Source organism: Papio anubis, chromosome 7, assembly GCF_008728515.1.
Source record: "Papio anubis isolate 15944 chromosome 7, Panubis1.0, whole genome shotgun sequence".
NCBI classification, from domain to species: Eukaryota; Metazoa; Chordata; class Mammalia; order Primates; family Cercopithecidae; genus Papio; species Papio anubis.
In genome coordinates, this window is record NC_044982.1 from 94,627,633 (window position 1) to 94,653,450 (window position 25,818).

The 25,818-nt window shown below is 37.0% G+C and overlaps 1 protein-coding gene across 3 annotated transcripts in view; it reads right to left on the reverse strand.

The window, feature by feature from the left end:
• MCTP2 (multiple C2 and transmembrane domain containing 2) overlaps positions 1 to 25,818 on the reverse strand; it is a 264,097-nt gene that overhangs the window by 127,251 nt on the left and 111,028 nt on the right. For 2 of the 3 annotated variants that reach the window (XR_002523209.2, XM_009210961.4), the window contains exons 7-10: positions 25,458 to 25,569; positions 21,246 to 21,281; positions 11,081 to 11,245; positions 8,778 to 8,908 (exon numbers count right to left, since the gene is read on the reverse strand). Coding sequence is in view for 2 of the 3 variants with exons in the window: in XM_009210961.4 (XP_009209225.2) it covers positions 8,778 to 8,908; positions 11,081 to 11,245; positions 21,246 to 21,281; positions 25,458 to 25,569 (444 nt within the window). In the remaining variant the exon portion in view is untranslated. Of the gene's footprint in view, positions 1 to 8,777; positions 8,909 to 11,080; positions 13,319 to 21,245; positions 21,282 to 25,457; positions 25,570 to 25,818 lie in introns of those variants that run through there. The other variant, XM_031668311.1, reaches the window with a different exon arrangement.

Below are 25,818 nucleotides of genomic sequence, written 5' to 3' on the forward strand. Positions count from 1 at the left end.
ATGGCTTCCCTGGGCTGTGTCTTCTATGATTAAAGAGAATAAAGGATCATGGTTCAAAACATGAAGGAAAAAAAAAGAAAGATAAGAGAAAGGCAAGTGGGAGAGGGTTAATGGAGAAACCGTTTTCTTCCTGATTAATGCCAACTGGCGAATTTTTATCTTAAACAACACGTTAAGGTGTTTTCCTAATAGGCACAGTGCCACAGGGTTTCCCCAGGTGGGTTTCTTTCGGACAAATGAAGCATGAAGTGCTGTTGATTGATCCCATTTCAGCAGCACTGCCAGGAAAGGCTGTACCCATCTGCTATAAATTGCATGTTTTCCGCCTCTTAACAGCCAATGTTCTGGGGATGTTGAAAACCTCAAACACATTTAAATACAGAAGCAAACACCAAAAAAGGGGACTGAGGTGCTAAGCCATTTATTTGCCTTAACACTGACAACTCTGGGTTTGCCTGGACCACACCTGCTCTGTTTATGTATGCAGGTGGGTGTGTAGGTGGGGTGGAGTAAAGTGGGGTATGGTATTCCCAGACATCATTTTTATTTTTTACATTCTCCTTTACCCTCCATAATTATAGAATAAGATGAATATTCAAGACTTCAGAAAAGGATGGAAGCACTGCTCCCCAGAATGAACAATAAAGATAGATTCTTTTCCTAAGCCGTCAATGGACTTTGTACATTTGCAGTTAATTACAAATAGGTAAACTTACATACTATATAAAGCGATGGCAATTTTGAGCCATATGGCTATGTGGACGAAAACTTCCACTTTAAGAAATTTGAGGGAAAGGTTGCAATCATGTTTCCAAATAAATATGACATTAAAAGACTCTACTAGACTTTATTACAATATTTTAAAATATTTTACATATCAATATGTGTCCATATAATTAATTTAGGTGGGCATTTATTTCCTATTTATTTCCTATTTATCAAAAGTGACCCCCATTACAGGAGGGAGTGGCCATTAGAGTTTTTGCATGTAATAAATTCATCAAATATTTCTATAGGAGACAGATTACAAAAAAATGTATTTTTAAATAACCCTCTGATTTGAATCAAAACAATTTTTCTGTTTCAATAGGGAAGCTTTTAAAGTTAAATTGCATTACTATCTATGAAAAAAATACGTTATTAAATATTTTTATTTCATAAGCATGATGTAAGTGGGAAATCAAATTTGCTTGGAAAGAAAGAAATGTCAAGTGCTTTAGACCATTTATTTCTAGAAAAGTAGGTCCCCACAAATTCTTAACCAATATTGCAATAATATTTCTATTTAGGAATAGTTTGCTAAGCATTATTTTACACTGTTACATACACTTTCATTTAATAAAGCTCTTTCTTACGGAAAGGTAAATAATCCAAATTTGTAGAAATTTTCTCTGCTAATCACACTGTTACAAATTAACAATAACCTATTGATGGCACATTCTTTTTAATACCATTAATAATGGCAATTTAGTTTTGTCCTTTAAACGTTTGCCTTCTTTGTTGGGATGGTAGTTTTGTTGGTTCTTTGAGCAGCCAACATTTATTTAGATACAAGTGCTCTGACAGCTAATAATATTTGAGGGTCAGAAATAATATATAAGTAAGCTCTAATAAAATTTTTCTTGGATAATTCAAAATGAACCTGATATTAATTCTAGAGTAATCTAATAACGCTGTGAGCAGTATTACCACAATTGGAATAACTGAAAATTTTCCTAGTGACTGTTTAAGTGCTCAACTTATTGGAACAGAGCAGTTTATCAATTTTAAGTAAAAGCTGAACCACATACCAGATGAAATGCAAATTAAATATTGGGTTTCTTCTCAAAATTACACATTTTCACAAGCTTTTCACTCATTTCTGTCTACTGCGAATGTTTTCCACTTATGTGATTAAAAAAAATTAGTCCCTTCACTAGAATGAACACTTTCATGAAAAATAGCCATTTCTAGTTTAGATATTAGAGTCCTATAAGCAACAGGTCGAAGATTTAGGCATCAGCTTAATGGATTCTACATTCTTTGATAACTAACGAGTGAATCCAGCCAAATATTTACTTGTACTTTCTCAGTGACTAGAAGAAACAAGCTAAACTGATATATTAGCATCATGATATTAGCATCATGTCAATCAAAATTAAAACTTAGTCTTTCTGGACATGGGTTATGACCCAGCCTCTTAGAGGTCCTGACCCACCACATGAACCGGTATGTTAAGAATTAATTTAAAGCTACCATAGTAGCCCCCTTTAACAATGACTTTTTATAAACATTCTGCAACTCTTCTACCCACGTCGTGTCCCCATTTATTTCCACATTCTAGAAGGAGGAGGAAAGATGGGAGACAGAAAAAATGTATTTCATACAAAACCTTCTTCAGGCCTCATGGTTAACCTATTTCAACTCCAGCTTACACTGCTCCAGTGTTGTCATAAAGTTTGAAGGAGAACCAGAAGCTCTGGACATTAGCCAGAGACTGAGAGAATTATTTTCATTAACCCCAACCTAGTAAGAGGTTACTGCATTATCAGAAAAGCAGCAGAATATTTTCTTAACAAAAAGACTTTTTTCCCTTCAAATTGCAAATCCTGTTAACCATAATACTCATCCAACCTTCCAAAAGAGAAATATCAAATGACCAAAATGGCTTTTTGCATTTTTTCTTAAGTTCAAAGACTAAAGTCTTTAAGATGTAAACATTCTATAATACATTCATCAAAGACATCTGCAATACGAAAAATCTCCAAAGAAGAAACTAGGCTTCTTCTTTTTCATTATTGTACTGGATTCTTCTCTGAAAAAAATACTAAATAATTTGGTTGGGCTCTTATGTCTTTCTAGTCACTGCTGAAGACCCGTAAATCTTGCTCTTTTCTGTCCTCTCTTTGGCTACATCTTATTGGCAGGGTACAGGATTAGCCTTTCCCTGTTATGGGCAGGTGTGAGGGGCTAATAAGTATTTTTGGTTTGTGGGCTATAAGTTTTGTCTAGCAACTACTAAAATCAGCCCTTGTACCATAAAAGCAGTAATAGACAATGTAAACAAAGTTTTTTCCAAAAAAAACTTTATTTACAAAAACAGGCAGCCATATGGATTTCACCTATAAGCCCTGGTTTGCTGACCCCTGAACTACTGAAACACTTGTAATTTAGTGGTGGTGAATTACACGTCTTTTTTTTTGTTTGTTTTTGTTTTTAATGTAAATTTTTTTAACTCACGACAGCCCAAGAAACTCTGGTCAAAATATCCAATGATCTGTTAGTTAATAAAAATGGATAAAGCAATAAAACCTATAAAAATTGTTCCCTTCTGTCTGATAGAAACAATATGGAAAATACACACTCAGAGCATCTATATAAGGAATTCAATTAATGAGCATGAACCAGTTAGGTCTGCTCCAGTGGCATCACATACGACTTCACACACAAGGGGACTAAATGTCTTTGGACAGTCATTCAGAAGGTACAACACACCGGGCCCTTAGGTAACCAGGAAGTTTTTATTCCAACGTCAGCTTTTTAAAAATGTAATTAATAGGAGCTCCATTGCAACAAGATTTACATTATAGAAATCAAAATAGCCAAGTCGCTGCTGTGTTAGTGTCTAAGAAGGACCACCCATTGTTCATCTGCAAGAGACGGAATCCAACGGCTTTGTGCCTTCACCCCTGCCCTCTTCTCTAGCCTTATCATGTGACACCATTGATCTTTCCACTCCATCAAGGTTCTCGGAGGGAATGTGCTCTCTCCCCTCTCCAGGCCTTTGCCTATGTTATGCTGTCTTCCTGGAAAGCTCTTCTTTCTGTCTCCTTGTTAACTACCACTATTCCTACAAGTCTCAGCTTAGACCGCTGTTCTTCAAGGAAGCCTCCTCTTTCATTCTAAGCCCAAATTGGCATCCATGATGCCAGAACCTGCAGTCCTCATTCCACCTACTGCCACTGCCTGCTTACTTGTAATAGCCCAAGGACAGCAGCCTTTTCTGTATCATTGTCCACTGAATCCTCAAGTATTTTGCCTTCTGCCCAACATACGATGTGCTCTGGATTTGAATAAATTGAATGCACGAAAGAATGAATGTCAGCACTGTCACAAAACTCATGAAGTCAAAAACTCCAAATTACAGTGTTTTTTTGTGAAATAACTAAATCTTCTGCAGCCTCTGTTTCTTCCCCTATGTAGGAAAGGAATTGAAATAAATGTATTTACTAGGTGCCTCTCAGATTTAAAATGCCGTTGTTCTACTCACCTGAAGAAAAGAGACTAAATTACTTTTTTTTCGCTTTCCTACAATAGGCATATATTAAAGCCACCCCCTCTAACCCACAGGCAGTTAATGTGCTGATTTAGCATTGTTTCTGACCTCCCATTCTTGTCTTTCTCCATTAATCCCACAGCATTTTAATGTTTTAATTCAATACATAATTTTACCATATCAGTCAGACAAACCTGCTCAAGTTTTACTTGCCATGATAGCTTTTAACCTCTTATTCATTACCATAATTCTATGTTTTATATTACAGACTGGTCAGCTTTTAACTTAAAGGCAAGGGGCAAAAAAGAGTGCTAGAGTTTTAAAAGCTGTAAATCTCAGCGGCTAAGGAAGCCAGGGAACAGGAGGAAAATGGTGAATGTGTCAAGCCTGGCTGTAAAAGCAGATCAACGACATGGGGTGCAATTTGTCCAGAGAAATACTCCAGCCCAGATTTTTCACTGCCTCAGAGCCACTAATAAACTGGTAGAATGTCAGAGCCGCTTATCCAGCACCATCTGGGACTGAGGAGGGACTCTGAGGCAGGCTAGTCCGAATTGGCTTGTGAGTTCCCATTCTCAACCTTTCCAAACTAAATTAAGTCTAGAAAATTCTATAATGAGTTAATCTGTAGAATCCCCTTGAAATATAAAATATACTTTAAGAAATTGGTATGATTACTTTGAAATGGCTCAAAATGGAATAATCTATATTACTCTATATTCATACTCTGGACATTTTGTTTAAAAGTTGGAGCCAGTTAAACTCAGCTTTATGTCTTACTCTCCCCTAAAAGCTCACTGTTTCTATCTAAGATCAGATGCTTTTTTGCTGGTTTTGCCCGTGAACAAACACTGGAGTTGGCAGGCAACACAGTTTCAGGGGATGATGGCTCTTACCTGAGCACCTTCATCTCACCAACCCCAGTGTTTTTAGGAGTTACTTGTGGCTCAGGCGGAACCTGAAGGTAGGTGGATTATGGAAAAAGGGGAAGTCAGCAAGTTCCACATGACTCAGGAGAGCCTGGAGGAGGGGCCTAATGGGCAGGTCCACATTGTAACCATCACCAAGCTAACAACCTACCCATGCCATTGTGATTTCTCTACACATAAGCAACCACTACCCCAGCCTTGTCATACATGGTTATAAAACTTCAGTATTGTTCAGGCTGACCTACACTGCCCAACCCTTCCATCAATGGATGTCCCTCCTACCATGTCCTTGATGATGGTCACTGCTCACTTTTACCAAAAAATATCAAAAAATTCTATGCTGTTTTGGAGGAAAAAAAATACATTGAATTTTACTGGTCATACTTTATTTTCTTAAATTGCATAATTTGAGTTGCCAAGGTGTGAGGACCTACAGTTTACATGCAGAAAAATCTCAAAATTAATAATAAGTAATACCTACCAGCAGAGTGTGCAAGGGAATAAACAATGTCAAGTAGATGTTGTTACTGTTAGCCATGATGACCCTGCCAGTTGGCCAGTGAGCCCATTATATAGATACAGAGCCAGACTCCACAGGGAATCCACCATCCAAGTTCCACAGTGAGCAGACAAAGTGATGATCAGCAAGCTCAGGATGTGTGACCCCAGAGCTAATGTTCCTTCCCTCCCACTGAACTGCCTACACAGCTTCCCTGAAGAGAATTTTCCCAGAGTCCATCTAGATTTTTAACTGTAATGTTCAGTTATGAATATCAAGGTTTTATCCAAAAACAAAGCATGAGACAGGCTGTGGAGAGGAGACAGTTAAGATACATTTGCACAGCAGAGAGCCTCCTGATGCAAAAAGGTTTTTCCCAACAGTTGGAAAATAAAATAGCTGGGTCTTAGAATGAAGATCACAAAGAAAAGCAAATATGTTTAAAAAAAAAAAAAAAACCTTGAAATATTTAAACAATAGCCAGGAAGAAGGAACCATAAGTAGCACGTCAGTGATGTACATATGCTAGCACAATCTTTCAGTCTGAGAAGCAGTCGATATTTTATCATAGATTTCCCCCACCTGCAAGTTCGCTGCAGGGTAAAGCAGTAGCACCAGCTCCCAAGAGATACTTTTGTTATCTTTTGTACTACAGGAGAGGAAAAAGGAAAAGGATACCAAAAAAAAAAAAAATTATTTAAAATTCATGAAGAGGAAGAACAGAATGACCATCAAGACAGGTATATGTCTCAGTTACAAACAGGAAATAGCTAAAATAATAAATGAACACCCAAATGACAAAACATGGATTACAAGGGACATCTTAAATTACTTTTATTGTCTCTGTGAGCAACCCAACACTCATTTGGAAAAGCATTTCCTATTATGTGAAGGAAGCATGACAGTACAATGACTTGTGAAATGCAGCGGCATTATTCTTTGCACCTACTAAAACAACATGCTGGCCATTCATCACAGAAGGACCCTGTTCCCGCTGTTCAGATAACACTTTGGGACACAGAGTTCTCTACATTTGTGTAAGTGATCTTTGCTCTTTGGGCTAGCACAAAATTTCGAATCCTACTACCATCCGTATTGGCAGGGTCCTGGTATATCAGAGCAGTGACAACTTCAGAGATACTGAGAAGTACCTGAGCCTGAGCTATCTCAGTTACCCTGTGTGAGTGGAGAAGAGAGAGACAAGGTCACAGAAGTCATCCGACAGGCCATGTCTGTAAAAGACTGGACCACAGGAAGTGGGTTTGCTCCTAAATGCAAACCTGGCTGGGAGATGGCCATGGAAGAAATGATTGCATTCTGAAAGATAAGCATAGAATTGGGGATGTGCAGATGGTGCAAAAAAAAAAAAAAGTAGCTTTAAAACAATTATTCTCAAAAGAAAATACTGCAGATTTGTCTGTGTTTTTTTTTTACTCTTATGCTTAGTTCTGTATACGTGTGAGTGCCATTATTTTGAAACCTAAGTGCATTAAAATATTGATGGGGAAAAAAAAAAAAAAGTAATGCAACCAGAGATGTGGAGGGTGAGGTCAGAAGTCTTAAGTGGGCGCAGTGCTGGTTCTCTAGGGGTGTTTGCATACATGTTATGGAACAAAGGGGTGCTGGGTGTGCATGTGTGTGCACACATATGCTTGTACATTTTTCACACAATAATCAAGGGAAGTTACTGGTATCAGGTGAGAGCCAGGTTTGCTAAACATACTGCAACATGCCAGACAGTCCCATGCAACAGGGTACCCATATTGAGAGACACTGGAGCAACATTCCACAGGTACTGAACCCCTCACACATCTATCTCAGGATTCTGAGGTGGGATGAGCCAATGACAACAAGCAGTCAGAATCTGTGCTAAGCATTTGACTGAGAGAAAGCCCTGCACAGGTATTGGGTTAGCTGGGTCTGAACCTGTTTATGCCTCTAAACACCTTACTGATGAAAAAAACATTTCACCTCCTTGGGCCTCCGCATTTCCTTGTTTGTAAAATGAAGGGGTTTTTACTAGATAAATGGTTTTCAATCTTTAGTTTTCAGCAACAAAACCCTTTCTTCAAATGGAATCCCAATATAGAGCACAGGCAAAAGCTGAGATGCTCTGGCCACAGAGGAGAGATGCAAGGAGGCCCTCCCATTCCTCAAGGGGTGACCCTAAGGCATCTCCTTGAACCCAAGATCCAGCTTCGAGAAAGACACACCATAGTGGTTGGGATCCCTTTCAACATCTGTGTTCTAAATTTAAGATCTGCGTACAAATAATATGTATACAGAATGAACGCAAGGCAAGTGATTTGATGGAGAAAACTACTTGGTCTTTGAAAACACAAAATCCTGACTCTGGAGCTCATGACTAAGTCCAAGGCCAAGTAATGTGTAAACTTCTGAAGCTGCATTTCATCATTTATAGAATTAGCATGATACCAGTAACTCAAAGGGCTTTTCTGAAGCTCAAAGATGATCTGTGCTTCTGCCAGCATCCCTTTTTTGCTTACTGTATGCTGGTTACAGCACCTATGCTGCTTCATTTCATTCTATTTTTCACTACAACCCTAGGAAGAAGCAATAATATTGATATTATTGTTCATTACACATGTGAGGATCTCAATTGAGAGGGTCCAAAAGTAAAGAAATAAAATAAAATAGATTTGGCCTCAAACCCCATTCCTTGGTGTGCTATAAAGTACATCAAGGACAGTGAAATGCTTCCATCATGGGAACACCTAGCCTTAGATCTTTACTAAATTATATAACATTTCACTAGGTAGCAAAACTAAAATTATAGGGTATATTGGAAATTTATATAAAATGTTTTGAATAGTCTGAGATAGCAGGTTAACTTTCCTTAGACAATTCCTTACACACATTATTTTAATCAATACTGAATGACATTTCCCAATTAAACAAACAAAAATGAAAAGCAATCTTTCCCCCAGTTAGGACTGGCCATCCAGCTCACTGCTGGCACTCTGGGGTGAGGGATGCAAGGTAGTGCCCTCAGCCCTAACACACAGAGATCACCTCTCAGAACCAGCCCCATGCAGAAACATGCTCCCGCCACTGGAAAGCAGAGGGGACTCACGTGCCCAGACGCTCCTCATGCTTTTTGCTGTCCTTTCCCCACACTTCAATGTCCAAAATGCCCATCCTGTCAGAGAAGTAGTGAAAGTCAAACTGTTCCTGCCACTGCGGATTTGCACTCTTACACAGTGTCTAGAAAACATGCAGTTATAATATTTATTTTCTTAAAATGTCATTCATTGCTACAGAAGCTACACATTAATTTCATCATTAAACTGCAGGGAGTCAAGATGATGGACCTCACCCCTTATAAAGGAAAACTTCCCTTTTTAGAATGAACGAAAGGGACTTGGTGGGTTCAAGAATTGGCAAAACATTACTACTCTCTTAGCTGCCCCCCAGATCCAATAATTTATCCACCAAGTTACAAAGAATACTGTTACCTCACAAGAAACCATAAATTATGTATACATACACATACACAGTGGACATATATCAAAACAGACACCTTCCAATTGTTTCTCTTATAGGAGATCATACTAATTGCTCAATTGAATGCAAGTAACAGTTTTGTTGGCATATCCATTCTATGCTAGCTTACCAACTATATACATTAACAGTTTGGGGTCTTAAGTAACATCTGTCAGATGCATTAAATGAGAAACCTATGATTTATATATTGCCACCTATTTTTAAATCCAAAGTTAGTGAATCCAGTCACTAGGATTGGAGGAAGACTAGGAAATTCCACTGCAGCCAAACCTAAAAATTCACAAGAGTGACATGAAAACTCCACAAGTGTTTCTGTGTTCTTCAAAAGTGATTCAAACTGCTTCTATGTTTGGTTCATTGGCAGGATTTTTGTTTTTGTTTCCTTTACATAGAGATTAAATTTGTGAATACAAAGTAAGCAAGAATGTTGGTCCCAGAGTATTAGGCTCTAGGGGTGCAGTGTCATGTATTAAATCCCGGTACCAACTATTCTTGCATAAGAAAAACATAGAGAACTCAGACCTCGGCTGTAGCCCATGTCATGTAAAATTATTTCAGTTGTTTTTCACATCAGGCTTAATATACTGGATCACAAAATTTAGAAACCAGAGAGAGAGAAAAATAAAAAGGAAAACCCTGTTAGACCACAAATTAAATGCAGTATTCCCCAAGGGTGAATGTAGCAGATACTGAACTAATTCTACACTTCGCCTTAGTCCAAAGGGCTAAGTGTGCTTAGTGATGAATAATTTTTCCATAAATCCTTAGCCCGACCCTGGCAAGCTAAAGGAATCTTAGTAGAGAGATATGGTTATTCTGGATACCCTCACTGTGAGGCAAAGCCTGAAATTACCTGGTTAAAATAATTATCTGCATACTTCTGTCTTAACGTGCCCTCAACTTTCACATTTTTTATAAACTATTCTTCAACATGAGCCTCAATTCTCTACTTTGTGCTAGAGTAAATGACATCTAATATTTGATTCTGTACTGAAAACTGTGCAGTGTGCACAACCTCTTGCCTCCCTAAATCATTTTCCAACTTGTCTATATCTGCTATGTCCTCGATGCTAGAAATATCCTCGGTTATATTTCCAAAAGTGTCCACTGATTTTTTTTCCTATGTGACTGTTGGCAAGTGATGTAACTTTCAAGTACCCCAGAGCTCCTTCAATCCATAAAACGTAGGAAATATTCCTGTCTGACAGTTATGTAAAACTAATTAATTATCATGGTTTAGGGACTATAGTTTTTGAAATAAAATCCACACCAAATTACTAAGATTAAAAATTAAATGGAATTTGGATCAGCAGAATAAGATGAATTACTTTTAAAGACAGTTAAATATGCCATTGTGGTTGTTTAAAATAAATCACTTTTCATACTTTGGATAGTTTATTATTTTTAATCACAGCAAAAAACAGCAGCACTAGATACTATTTTTGGTGTGAAGACTAGCAAGCAAGAGAAAGCAAATATTTTTAATTATCTCACATTTTTAACCCAAATATCATGTATTATGCTATTCTATTTTTGTAGCATTTTGAAAACTCTTACTTATCCTTTTCCCGCATTCTATGAAACATAATTTTCTTATTTTCAAAATGAAAATAAGTCACACATTCAAATCTATGATTTAATAAGCTTTCTCTAGTGCTGAGTTACTAAATTAAAATAAACTATACTAAGCAATTAATACAATCCCCACATTAATTGACTGCATCTATACAATTATTTTGTTTTCTGCTCCTTAATATAGTTAGGAGGGCTAAATATAAATTACTTCTACTTTAGTAAAATTTAAAGTGGGAAACAATTTTTAATTTTTTTATTTTAAATATATTGTTCTCCTTATGGAAAGATAGAACTTACCTTACTTTTATACCTCTGATGTCCCAGTTTTAACTGGACAAACATCTCTGTCATGCTTCCTCCTGAGACATTCTTCCCTTCCAACAAAGTTATACTTATAATCCCGTTCCAGAGTTGGTTCTTTTTCAAGGACTCAGAGAGCCGCAGGTTGCGTATCAAAGAGGACTAAAGCAAAAAATAAAGATGACATGTAAACTTGCTTCTAATTCCTAAGAGTGACTTTGCTGGTCATAGGAATTCCAACTTTCAATATTTGATTACAAAAAAAAAATTCCTCCCTGCCTGGTGAAAAGTGTTATTTTTCATTGGTTTTGAAAAGCTGCTGTCACAGTTATGTGACTTCCTTCTCAAGCTTTGGAGTTGTAATAATATAGTGAAGGATGAGTATATGCAACACTTTGATTTGGCACTGGCCTGTACTCCCACCCAGATGCGCTCTTTGGAGGGACTCCTTCAACTGGGCCTTTAGCTATTTTAATAGTGTGAGAGGAAGAAAGGCATTCTGGGAAACAGATATTATACAAGAACAAGGCATTGCTTTTCAAGGAAGCAAAATATCTCTGGGCATTCAGAAATAATGACTTTGAATTTATCTTTCACATTTGAATCTGTCTCCGCTTCTCTTTATTCCTTGGGGTACTGCCAAAAGCCCCATACCACGTAAGATTCACTACTCCAAATAGAGCCTTCAGTGGCCTAGCTGGCCAAATGAGCTTTGCAGACCCGGGGTGGGGGTGGGAGGGAAGGGAGTATATAAAGTACATCTCACTGCACCTGGGACCCAGGAGGGGTTCAATAACTTAACTCTTATTACCTTTGCTAAATTATATTACAACCACTCATACATACCTTAGAGGAAAAAGGCAAATGTCCTGTTATAAGTTGTAAATAGAGTAGTCACACTTCATTTTTTAATTTCCACTATGTAAATGTTCAAACATACACAAAGGTAAAGAGAAGAGTATAATAAACCTCCATGTACTTAATCACCAGATTCACTGTCTTGCAAATGTTATTTTACCTATACCTTCATTCTTTTCCAGTTGAAATATCTTAAAGCAAAATCCACATTTGTTTTTACGTAACAATCCCGCTATGATCACACTCAATGGCATTAACCATAAGTTGTCTAGCATGTTAAATACACAGTGCATATTCACATTTCCCTGATGGTCTCAACCATGCCTTTTTATGGCTAGTTTGTCTGAATTGGGATCCCCACATGATCCACACGCTGCATTTAGTTAGCAGAGTTCATTTACGTTGTCCGTTCAATAAGTGAAATAACACAAGCATAGGCTTCTTTATTGAAGGAGAAATAAATGGGCTGAAGAATGTAAATGGTGCTGAGCATCATTGCCGAGCAACGAATTTCTAACACTATATATTCATTCCTGTCGTCACTCACTATATCTTCCAGATCATTTAGACACCAATTTGCTCGGACACCAGTTAGTCACAATTTATCACAACAAATGGTATGTCAGTACCATAGTCATTATAGACCAGCTTACCTCATCGAACCCAGGCCACTGCAAGACTCTTAATAAATGACGCAACAGTGCCACACTAGGTATTTTGACCATTTATGACAACCTTAAACAAAATACATTTAAGAAAACACATATTCCCAAACTTCATATCTGTATTAGTTCATTTTCATGCCACTATAAAAAACTGCCTGGTCAGTAATTTATAAAGGAAAGAGGTTTAATTGACTCAGTGCAGCGTGGCTAGGGAGGCCTCAGGAAACTTAATCACAGTGGTAGGTGAAGGGGAAGCAAGGCACCTTCTTCACAAGGTGGCAGGAAGGAGAAGTACCAAGTGAAGTGGAAAGAGTCGCTTATAAAGCCATCAGATCTCATGAGAACACACTATCATGAGAACAGCATTGGGAAACCACCCCCATAATTCAGTTACTTCCACCTGGTCTTTCCCTTGACAAGTGGGGATTACGGGGATTACAATTCAAGATGAGATTTGGGTAGGGACACAAAGTCTAACCATATAAATATCCATGTGACTTTTCTCTTAAAACATACACACACACACACACACACACACACACACACACAGGTTTCGCAGGTGGTGAGACAGAACAGAAGGGGCAAATGAGGAAATAATTTTGAAAAGAAAGAAATATCCTCTTCTCTGGTGAACAGGAGTAATTCCTTCTTACTTCATATATATACACACACACATATATATGGGAATATATGTATAGGAATATTTTAACTATTTCATAAACCTTTATTATTGAATATGTTCCATCCAGAATATATGATCATTATTATTATTATATATAAAAATAATATATTCCAGATATAACATACTCAATAAAGGTTTATGAAACAGCTAAAATTAGGTAATTTTTGTATTGTTCATAAACACACACCATCACAACATATAAATAGATATATCTGCATATATGCACATATATCTACAGATATTTATATAGATATTGATATACTTCATACATTTTCTAGCTTATTAGATATACGGGCTAAAAACTTCTACCTTTAACAAAAATGAGATTTTGATTCATATATCCTGCTGCAATTCCTCCTTTTGCTTTTTTTCTTCTTAAAGTTTGATTTGCCAACCAACAAGCTAAAGCATGACCTGTCCCACGGCCATGCTTCAAAGTTCCGACAGATATATTCCTCCCTAAACACTGCAACTATTTCAAAATCCTTTTTATAAAAAAGGGAGTAATGTCCACAAAGGATCAAAGGGCATCCTACAGTCTGGCAATTGCTTAAGAAAAATGGCAGCACTTCCATGAAATATGCCCTAAAATAATTTTGCGGCTTGGTATGTCCTAATTTCAAATTGGATGTTTATCTTGGAAAGGCTTCTATCTAACTTGTCCATAAAACAGCTCCACTTAGCTCTATGAGCTCTGTGAAAATGGAATCCAAAGCTGGTTATTAAGGGGGCCTAGAGATCGGTTCCATATGGCGGAACAGCATGGGAGGGCAAGGCTGAGGACTGTATCAGGCGCGACTTGGCTGGAGCTCCTGATCTATCCACGGACACTCGTTGCATTACACCATAACATCTGGATTATTGCTTGTAATGTCCCTGGGAAATATCCACTTTCCATCAAAGCTTTTATCTATCTCAGTCAGACTTTGAACATTTTAGTATTTAACGCAGTCATGTTTGATCTGATGGACTTGCTCTCTGCTGTCCAAGATTTTTTTCTCCCCCCTCTTAAAGGGAGGGCAGGAGAAGTATTTATTGCAGAGTTCACAGATAGAAAAGAACACAAGACCTTTATTCTACTTATTACACCCCAAATATTTCTGCAAACCGCTATAAGGTTATTTCTCAAATAAAGTTTCATCTGTGATCCACACATTCTGGAGGAGGTGTGTGTACTTTAAAGAAGTCTCTTAATTACTTTAACATTTCTCTTCCATACTTGATAGGTTTGATGAGGCCTCAGACCAGGGAGTCTGGGGTCTGGGGTAGGGCCTGGGCTATCTAATGTGTGCTTCCTTGCAGAGCTGGGCTCGCAAAAGTCTTCTGTGCTCTTCAAACACCCCTTTTTCCCCCACAATAAATCAACTCATCTGCACTCACTCAGCTGAATAGCTTAGGTTTTCATGCCTGTGCCCGAGCCTATACGTGAAATTTGTCATCTTAATGCAGCCTGGAATGTGAAAGGAGAGGAGGAAATGACCCATCACAGGGGAAACCCACCCCACCTGAACTGAAACAGACACCAAGAGATAGTGAAAAGTTTCGGGGCCCTGACCCTAATTTCTCAGCAGATATAATGGATACAATACAGTACATCAGGGTTTTGTTATTTTTCTCCTTCCTCCCAAAGGATCAGACCTTTCGCTATTCCTATGTTGATTCATTCATCTGCTCTCCCTTTCTCAGCCCCCACCTCACAGAATCCCCACCCATTCTTCTAAAACAGAAAAGTGACTTCCATCTGAGGCACACTGGCTAGTTATTAATAGTGAAAACAAGGTGTGCTGTGCCACTTAGAAACATATTAACTTCTGTAAAAGAGTTCTGAACACACTAATATACTCCTTCATGACCATCGCAAGGCAGGAAGGGGAGAAACTTTGGAGTGAGACTAAAATTGTACCCAGTGGATTCAAACAGGTAGGGAATCCTCATAAGTTTCTGATCTAGGAACAAACTCTAAAAACAGTGAATGTACTGTCATTGCTGGAATACACGAAATGGACTACAGTTTGGTGGCATGCATTATTTGATGTTTTGGGCCTGGGGACAGGCTGGGGAGATAGTGATGTGAATTCCAGTATCCCAAAAGGGGAAACTTTGGCACGGCTGCAAAGGAAACTGAGGGAGGATGGACAGGTCAGCTTGGTGCCTCTTATCTGTCCCAGGCCAGGAAGAGTGGCAGAGAGGTCAGGAGGAAAGAAATCCTAAAAGGAGGGCATGAAGTCAGGAACTGGAGCCACAGCCTGTGGCCATCAAAAGCAAGATTACATTCAACTAGGTGGCACTCCAGAACTGACCATGCCAAGTAATACCCCAAAATACTCTCTTGCACATAACAAAAAACCAATGAATCAATCAATAAAGAGGACAGTAAGAAAAGGCACTGGCCAGAGCATACCTGCCAGGTGTCAAATAATGTACTGGTACTCCATACATAGTCTCACAGACAGAAGTATAAACATATTAGTGTTCCCATGGTGCCAATAAATCCCATTTTGACTCTCATTAATTGTTTTTCCTAAGTCATTATGGGAAAGTAAGTAGCCAATGGAAACAAATGCATTTAAAAAAATCAACTTCGTAAGAAAAATGAGTAAAGTCAGATTCCAACTATGTTGACCACTGCTTTGAAAACTAAAGAGAAAACATTGAGCCTGTAAAATGTTTCACTGAAATATTCCTTTCAAGCTTTTTCAACATGTAAAACTACTGTTCCTTGTCAACAGCTTTTATTGCATGACATGAGAAGATCCATACATCCATGGAACAGGCTCCCAGGGAAAATTCTTCTCTGCAGCTCCTCTCTATCATCTGAAGAGGATACTGGACCCATAAATTGTCCTACAACTATACAGAAATCCTTGCATGAGAATATAAAGAAAACCTTTTAAATTTCCCACATGTAAAAAGTCCACAGAAGTTGCAATTTATACTTGTGGATAAAAATGGTATCAGTTCCAGAGACATAAATAATCTGTGCACAATATATTAGCTATAAAAGCTTTGCATTAAATTTAATATTTTTAAATTATAAGATAAAATTGTCACTCAATTTTTGTACTTAAAAATAAAAATTGGATTAAAAGAAGATTTTAAAAAATAGTTAAAGACTGCACATATCCAATGACTCTCAGATTTTAGGACCAGGGAAATGCTTCTAATGCATTTCCTACTACTAAAAAAAAAAAAAAAAAGGAGACAAAACAACACAACAACAAAGGCCATGTGATTCAACAAGACTTTCTTTTTTCCCTGACCTGCAGGAAGCTCAAAGTTAAATGTTGGACTCATGTGCAATAGTATTAATCATCTTGTATTTCTTGAATTACTTGTATAATCCTGCTAGCCTTCACTTCTCTACTGTTCTATATCTCTTACTTAAAATACTTTATAAGCACCCCTATCCAGGGATGGGAATAGTGTGAAGCAGTGAGGTACAGGGCTCATCCTCCAGGTCCTGCAAGTGCAGGGCTGGTGCATCAGCCTGGATGCCTTTTATTTGATTATTATTATTATTTTTGAGACGGAGTCTCACTCTGTCATTCAGGCTGGGGTGCAATGGCGTGATCTCGGCTCACTGTGACCTCTGCCTCCCAGGTTCAAGCAATTCTCCTGCCTCAGCCTCCCAAGTAGCTGGGACTACAGGAGTATTTTTTGTATTTTCAGTAAAGACAGAGTTTCACCATGTTGGCCAGGCTGGTCTCGAACTCCTGACCTCAAGTGATCCACCTGACTCAGCCTCCCAAAGTGCTAGGATTACAGGTGTGAGCCACCGTGCCCTGTCCCGGATGCCCTTTTATGTTTTGCACCCAGAGTACCTCTCTTGCCTCACCTTAATCCCAGCCCACCTCCATCACCTTCTGGTTAGGAGCCAGAGCCATGGCCTCCAAGGCCTGTCCTTCCTTACATCACTTGCTTTTTCTCCTACAATTCACAGCATCCTTCTTTATATCCTAGTTCTTCCCAGTGCTTCTCAAACTTGAAGGTGCTTGACAGTCACCTGGAGGGCTTGTTCAAAGATGATTGCACCTCATTCGCAGAGTTTCTGATTGAAGAAGTCTAAGATGGGAACTAGGACGTTGGATTTCTAACCATTACCAGCTGCGGCTGGTCCAGGGGACACACTGAAAAGCAAGCTGTTTGGAGCCCTACAATAAATAGTTTGGAGATCTTATCATATTTCACATTATGTTATCCTGAAATGTTTCCATTCATTTCATCCTCCTTCTACTTTGGGGAGGGGGAGAGGGGGAAGGGGAAGGGGAGAAGGGGGGAGAGGGGGAGGGTCAGAGGGGGAGAGGGGAAGGGGAAAGGGGAGAGGGGAAGAGGGGAAGAGAGGAGGGGGATGGGGGATGCAGATGGAGAGGGAGGGGGAAGAGAGGGAGGGGGAAGAAGGGGAGAGGGGAGGGGGAAGAGGGGGAGAAGGAAAGGGGGAAGGGGAGGAGGAAGGGGAGAGGGAAGAGGGGGATGGGGAGAGGGAGACAGGGGAGGGGGATGAAGAGGGAGGGGGAAGGGGGAAGGGGGAAGGGGGGGAAGGGAAAGAGGGGAAAGGAAGAGGAGGAAAGTGAAGAGGGGGAGGGGGAAGAGGGGGAGGGGAGGGGAGTGGGAAGAGGGGACAGGGGACAGCGGAGGGGGATTGAGAGGGAGGGGGAAGAGGGAGAGGGGGAAGAGGGGGAGGGGAAGGGGGAGAGGGGGAGGGGGAAAAAGGTAGAGGGAGAGGTGGACAGAGAGGTGGAGATGAAGAAGGGGTCGGAGAGGGAGAGAGGAGAGGGAGAGGGGAAGGGAGATTGATTCCCTCCAAATGCTATGACTGTCCTCTCAGTGTACGTAGCCAGGTGGAGGCCAGCTGATAGGAGTGCCTAGAGAATGTATCTTGCAGAGGTCAGCCTTTGCAATAACAGACAGGAACCAAAATAAAAAAATATAAAACCAAACAGGCCAACAATCGGCACTACTAGTCAATTAATTTCATGTAGAAAAAAAAAATTACGCTAGTCTAAGTCATGTTTCTTACTTTAGACAGCAGACATAGTAATATATACAACAGAGAGTCAAAAGAGAGGCTATGTAAGAGTACGTAATTATCTCGGTGAAAATTCATCTAAAGTAAAGATAATCCATAACTAAATAGCCATTGTAGTCAGACATAACACCTATAGACACCCAAATAATCACAGGGGTTGTGTGGGGTGCATGTGTGTGTGTGTGTGTGTGAGAGAGAGAGAAACAGAATATGTGCAGTTTCTGAACACAATCAGTAATTTGTCAAAGCCATTTTTATCATTGCTTTTTTGTCTTTATATTAGACTATTTGATATAAGGTAAATAACCACTGTTAATATTTTTTAGTTCTCGAATTGTTACACAAATTAGAAAAGAGGGAAATAAGGCTTGGAAACAAATCTGGTCACACCAAAGATTGTATATAGTAAATACATAAAGAGAACTAGGTGTCCAACTCATCTCTACTAAATCAAATTCCCAATTCTTATTTAAATGCCCATTTTAAAAGGCTTTTGCGTGAAACCTGAACTTATTTTTAAAGGCAATCTCATTGTATTTACTATATTGAAATCCAGGGCCAAATAGTAAGAAAACAGTTGAAAAAAAGAATCTACAAAGACCATTCAGGAACCTTTTGGATGATGCAAAATTATAGATGTATGGCATTAAGAAGAAATTATCTAAATAAAGTTATTATAAGAAAAAGATTCAGGTGAAAAAGCCAATGATATTTTTAGGTAGTACATTACTTAGGACTAGTAAAATTTTTAATACTCAAAGCCAAGTAATCTTCTTTATGTTAAATTATTACATAATATTAAATACAATGTGGAAATCCTAAAATAGAACCTTATAATTTAAAAATACCAAAAGATAGGCCGACCAGGGTATTTTAACTACTTTTACAGATTACTAATCAAGTGTCTATAAAGTCTCCATGTGACTAATTTCCATAAGCCAAATCAGACACTACCTGACTTTTCTCTTTAAAACTGTACACTCTCAGAAGCAAAAAGTCAACATAATTAAAATTTCTCAGCAAAATACAACTTGCATGCCTTGAATAAGAGGATAGTAGCTTTCAAAAATTAATAAAGTGAACTTTATTTATCTAGAATTTTATTAAACATGTATACTCAGGATGGGCGTGTATTATATCCCTGAGCCCAGTGCACTGAAGTCAAATTCGAGAAACTACCGAGATGGGAAAAAAGCAAAAAAAGACAAACAGCTCAGTTCTAAGACACAACTCTGAAGTATACATATAAATACTGCTCTCCGGGATCTTCTGTTTGCTTCATATTTTTGATAACTTTATCCAGGTCGTCAACATTTTTTCTATCCCCCCTCATTCCTTTGGCCATTCTTCCATAACCTCTCCTGTCCTCCCTAGACTCCAATATTCCCCAAGCTCACAATTTTTCTTTCTAGCCTTTATGTTCTTCCACAAACTGCCAGTGCTCTTCCACAGACCAAAGCTCCCTAACTAAAGATGGTTATTGATGTACAGTACCAGTGTTTTAGTGCAGGAGCAGAATCAATAAACGAGAAAATACTGCTTTGTCAGGCTTCCCCAAAGCATTCTGGGAAACTTTACTGCTTTGGGTGGTTATAGAAACTCTTAATATGGGAGAGTGAGAGCTGGGCTTTGTCCTGTGGTGAGAAATGATGTTCTTCTACCCTCTAGTGACTATAAAGGAATAAGGCAAACGTTGAAGGAATTTTTGAGATGGCTCCATGTTATTATTTCTTGAATATTAATTTTATTACTAAAAAGAAACACAGTCTTGGGAACCAAGTGAACTCATATGGCAACAAAACACCTTATGAGAATTATTTTAAAGTGTTCAAAATGCAAAGGTATATATTTTAGTAAGTATGAGTCAGAACTTTGTTTCCTGCATATTTTCAAAAGCAAAATTTAAAGTTTGCTTTCTTCTTAAGTGACTAGTAAAAGTCAGTTTAAAATTCTCTCTCTCTCTCTCTCTCTCTCTCTCACGGTCTCTCATCCGCATCCAAACTCCAGCCTTTGAGTTGGAAGTGCCCCCAGTTTCAAACTCCTTATTATGTAGAGAAATAAGCAACTGAGGTACAGTGACATTAGAAATCAGAGTTGGCATATCTGTATGCACATGTATGTGTGTGTGCAAATACATTCACTGAGATCATCTGTACATCTTCCGATCACACACACCACCACCACCACAATTCAGAAACTGAAGGAATAGTCTCAAAATTGCATCACTTCATAGGAATTATTTTGTGGTTATTTCTCCTTACAAAGTAGCAGTGCTGCTAAATTAAGTTATAAATACTTTTTTGTTGGGTTGATTTTTACACTAATTTTCACATTTAGTCATTTATGTTACAATTGGCTATTTTAATAACTTCATAAATTAATAATGCGTTCTTGCACCTTTTATAAATCAGACAGAATTGTATAATTGCTTAAAAAGATTCTAGCAATGTAAAAAATAAAAAATCAGCAATTCATGAGAAAGCTTTAAAGAAAATTTTACTGAAGATATAAATGGCTTTTTCAAAAGACATTAAAGAGACTTAAAAAGTATACCACATATTTCTTTCAATCTTTACATTGCTCCTACAACACCGATGCTAGTTTCCATCTCATGGCAAATAACTTCCTAAAGGGACTAAATCTAACCATGCTAAACTCTAAATAATCCAAGCTTAATGAAGTGTAACACTCTAACATGGCCAGTACATATAAAATGTCACCACTAAAACAAGAGTCAGCTCAAACATCTGGCAACACCCTTATTAAATAAAATTTTTAAAGGAAGGTTGTTTTCTTATTCATAACAGCAGAAAGAGGAAAATAATTCTGTTCGACGTAAAGGCTGGGTAATATCTATCGTGTATTCATTTGTGTTTGCTACAAAGACAAAGTTTTTAACCAAATGATCTAAAGAAAAAAAAGTATATTTACCTTGCTGGCACTTAATCGCTTCCGATTTGACCAACGCTAAAGATTGTGTCCGTGGAATGGTGAAAATGGCAAAATAAAACAGAAGAAAATAGAATCATTATCAATGTAATTATATTATGTTAGATGGTCCAGGTTACATTCAGATAATTAATATTCAAGTTCTGAGGTTACAGAGAAAGCACATATGAGGAAGAAAATAGAAACAACATCAAAAATCACATGTATGTGTTGTGTTATATCATTTTCTCTAAATATTCAGTATGAAAAAGCAATGACATAAAAATGCTGTTCAATCTTTGGAAGTACATTTTTTAAAATTATCTTAAAACAACATATTTTTCTCTCTAAAAATATAGAAAGGTTTCTTCTGCTTGAAATACTCAGATATTATAAAAATGTTTAAGAAATTCATGACTACTGATAGTTGATGTTTAGGTTTCCATAGTTTTAGATGCTAGAAAAAAATAATTCCATTTACTTTGAGTAAATCTCAGGATTCAAAACAATAGAAAAAATATGAATAAGTATTGCATAATTAAGAAAATGTGCTAATGCAGTATCTAAGGAAAAGGAAAAAAAATTCTAAATAGCAAGAAACTTCACCACTGTTCTCTTTTGATCTCTCTTCTGTCATGCTAAGGCTGCTGAATTTTGTCTACAAATTCTCTCCAAGCAAAACTCTCTCATTACTCCTATCACCATTCAGTACTGCAAAGCTCTACTCTGGCTGGTTAACCAGCTAACTGTTTGTTACAACTTGGATCCATTTGGGAGATTACAACTCAGTTATAAACCTAATTGAGCAGATCACAAAATTTACTATTTTTCTTAAGAAAAAAATACCTTTAGGTAAATGACCAGTCCACTTTGCCAATATGTCTTCCCAATACATTAGAAACCAGAAAATTAATAGTCTTCAGGGGAAATCCACTTACACTGCATTGACCAGCAACTAGAAATGTTGGTACAGAAATGACTGAAAAATATTCTTTATTAATTACATGTCCCCCAGTGAAATTGTGAGTTCAACATTCAGCATACAACAGAGTTACAGGTACTATTATCTGGATATTAATATTGGGGTGTTTTTTTTTTGTATTTTCCTGAAATAGTGACAGATATTTTCACCCAAACCAACCACCAAAATTAATTACCATCTTTTAGGTACACAGGACTATTTAGGCCCTTTGACATACAGGAACTCATTTGATTTTTTTTTTTAACAATTATATAAAACAAAGCATGTAAATAAATTAATGGAAAATGACTATTATTATTCACTTCCTACAATACTACCAAATACCATATATTGAGTGTCTCTACCCAATTCCAAGCACCATATTTGATAATTTTGATATTAACCCTATAAAACACTCTTTTTATCCTTGTTTCACATATGAGGAAACTATAGCTTAGAGAGATTAAATAATTCTTTGAATTAACCAGACCACTGGTGGATCTAGGATTCAAACCCAGGCAGTCTGAGAACAGAGCCCAAAATTTTAGCTACTATATTTTTTCCTGTTTTTGCCATGAAAAAGAACACAGAGCATGTTTGTTAGTCTTCTAGCCAATGTCTTCCCTTCTGCCTGCACCATTCTCATATACATTTAAGTCCCTGGACACAAGAGTAAATTCATAAACATTTTGCACATACTGAGATTTTTGTCAGCTTGGTTCTAAAGCAACAAAGGCTACCTCAAAGATGACTGGAAGAAAAACGGGTTAAAAAACTGAGATTTTAAACTGAAATCTCTCCACCGGAGTTTAAATTAAAATGGAAATTTATGAACAAATTATCTCACCTAAATAATCTATTGATTTCCAGTCCCAAATGCTAGTCATTCTCACTTAAAATCCCAATATAAAAAATCTCTTTAAATAGTAACTCAAACTCAATGAAAAGAACAAAGATTCTGATAATCTATGTTACCCTAAGGGCTCCCAATATGCACCGTTAGCTGAATAATCACACATGGCCCAGAATAAATTATTCCTCAATTAATTTTCTTTGATCAAATATATAAATGGAAAAAAACTATCAATCAGAAGAAAGTAGGCAGTTTTCTATTTTCCATTATATATATGTTATATATACGCATATTTATCTCCATATGTACATGTATATAGATATTCATATATGTGTGTATACGTGTATGTATATATGGATCCATATATATGTGTATATAGGTGTGTATATACATGTATTCACATATATACACACACATATATATCTCCATATTCATAAAAAAATATGGATATAAAAATTCACAAAGGTAGCTATATGAATTGCAGCTATTTTCACGGAGAAATCAACTACCTTTACAAATCCAACTTGAATAAATATGGATATGGAGATAAATATATATGTGTGTGTGTATATATATGGAGATATATATGCGTTTATATATAAATATATATGCGTATATATGGGGATAAATATATATGTATGTGTATATATATGGAGATAAATGTATGTGTATATATGGAGATAAATTCATGTATATATGGAGATAAATATATATTTGTGTATATACAAGATAAATATATGTGTGTGTGTACGTATATATGGGAATAAAAATATATTTGTGTGTGTATATATAATCAATATATTGTACACTAGGCTTCTGCCAGACAAAGACAAAAGAAAATAAGGAAGCACATGAGTGAGCAGACAGACATTCTGACAAAGTCTTCAACATGGGAGGTGGGGAGTCAGAGGAAACCAAGCCTACACTGAGAGGAAACTGTGGCTATTCTTAAGCCCTGAAAAGATCGTCTCTTTGAGATCTTTTACAAAAACAACTCCAAGCTGTGTCTAGTATTAACTGTTCTGCAATTTGAAATAAATTGAAACTAAAATGGCGTTATGTTAAAACTCCAAATTCTGACAATATTAAATATCTTTTAAGTGCCAATATTACTGCGAAACATAATCTAATGTGCTATAGAAAAATTCACAAAGGCAGTCATTTGAATATGCAGCTATTTTCATGGAGAAATCAACTACCTTTATAAACCCCACTTGAATATATAAGAAAAATTTTGAAGATATCAGCTGGCAAGTTGTCAACCATGTGACAAATAACTATTTACATTACATGCTATAACCTGGCCCCCAGCTCAAGTCACCGGTCACCTACTATATCACTGACACTGAACCCAGAGTCTCAGATGCAGCAGCAATGCTGTGAAGATGAAGAAGAAACTAAAGAAAATCCCTCCTTCTTTAGGTGGGGTGAGAAAAAATACTTTTATTTTCAACATTAATTTAAGACATTTTAACATTAAAATCTCTCTTTTGTTGAGGTCCCAAGTGCCAACAGTGCCACTTTTGAAAAAGAAGTAATAAAAGGAATTCAAATTAAAAATAGCAGATATTTAGTTGAATCTTTGAAAAGGCAACTGAAAAGGCACACTACAGTTTTCTTACTGCTTTAAACTATCTTCTACAAGTTTACTAGTAAATCAATCATGATTTTCATCACAAAAAACTACAACTAAAAGCATAAGTGATATCAAAAGAAAAATATTCTCCTCTCCTACCCCACCGCCTCAATTCAAGAAGCATTACTGGAGACCTAATTATAAATAGGCTTCATATTTTTATATTGGATTATAAACATGCTAAATGATAACACATCTTAAAAAACAGGTATTTTAATTGGCTTTAAAAATACTTTTCAAATAAGTCATAATCAAAGATGCTTTTGTTCTAATATAGCCTTAGATATAATCCCAAATAAAATAAGATTATGATTTGTATCCATATTTTTGCTTATAAGAAGAGTCCCAATCATACTGTGACAAAATCTAATGCTTCACTGATGTAACAGACCTCTTTGATAGGTACTATACCAACTAGAAATTTGCAGGTACTAGACCAGAGAACATTAAAATTTGTATCTTCCCAAAAGAACTCCCAATGGAAAACTTGGTAGCTAAAAGTGAAAGAAGAAACCAAAATGCTGCAAATGTAAGCCTGATCATCTTAATAATATAAAAGAAATAATTCCTTAACCAATTTCCTTTCTGGTGCCTTAAAGAGCATTGTATTAAAAAACAGATATTTTAAGACTCCATAAAATGTTGAACCCTCCTAAAATAATTGCAAATATATCAGTCATCTGCTAGCTATCAAGGGACAATTGCAATGAGCCACTTCAAAAGGACAAAATGAACGGTTTCAAAAGAACAAAAGGTCCCACTTACATGTCTCTTGAAATCACCCTGTTTTACCACTAGGTTCAAATTTAAGACGATCACTCCCATGTCATCTTCTAAACTGTTTGGATCTTCCAGTTTTAAAATATGTTCAGTTGTTCTACAACCAAAAAGCAACAAACAATGCTACCACTTATTGACAGGACTATATTGACCTACACGCAACAAGAGCTTATGGCAAAAGTCTCCTACCTCTGAATAAGGATTAGACACAATGTTAAGAAAGCACAAAATTTAGTGAAAATAAAACAGTAATATTCAGAGTAGAGAAACTGGGATTGCTTAATTCAACAGTTGGTTAAATGATCCTCCCCTAACACCCAAATAAAACGTAAACACTTGTTTTAAT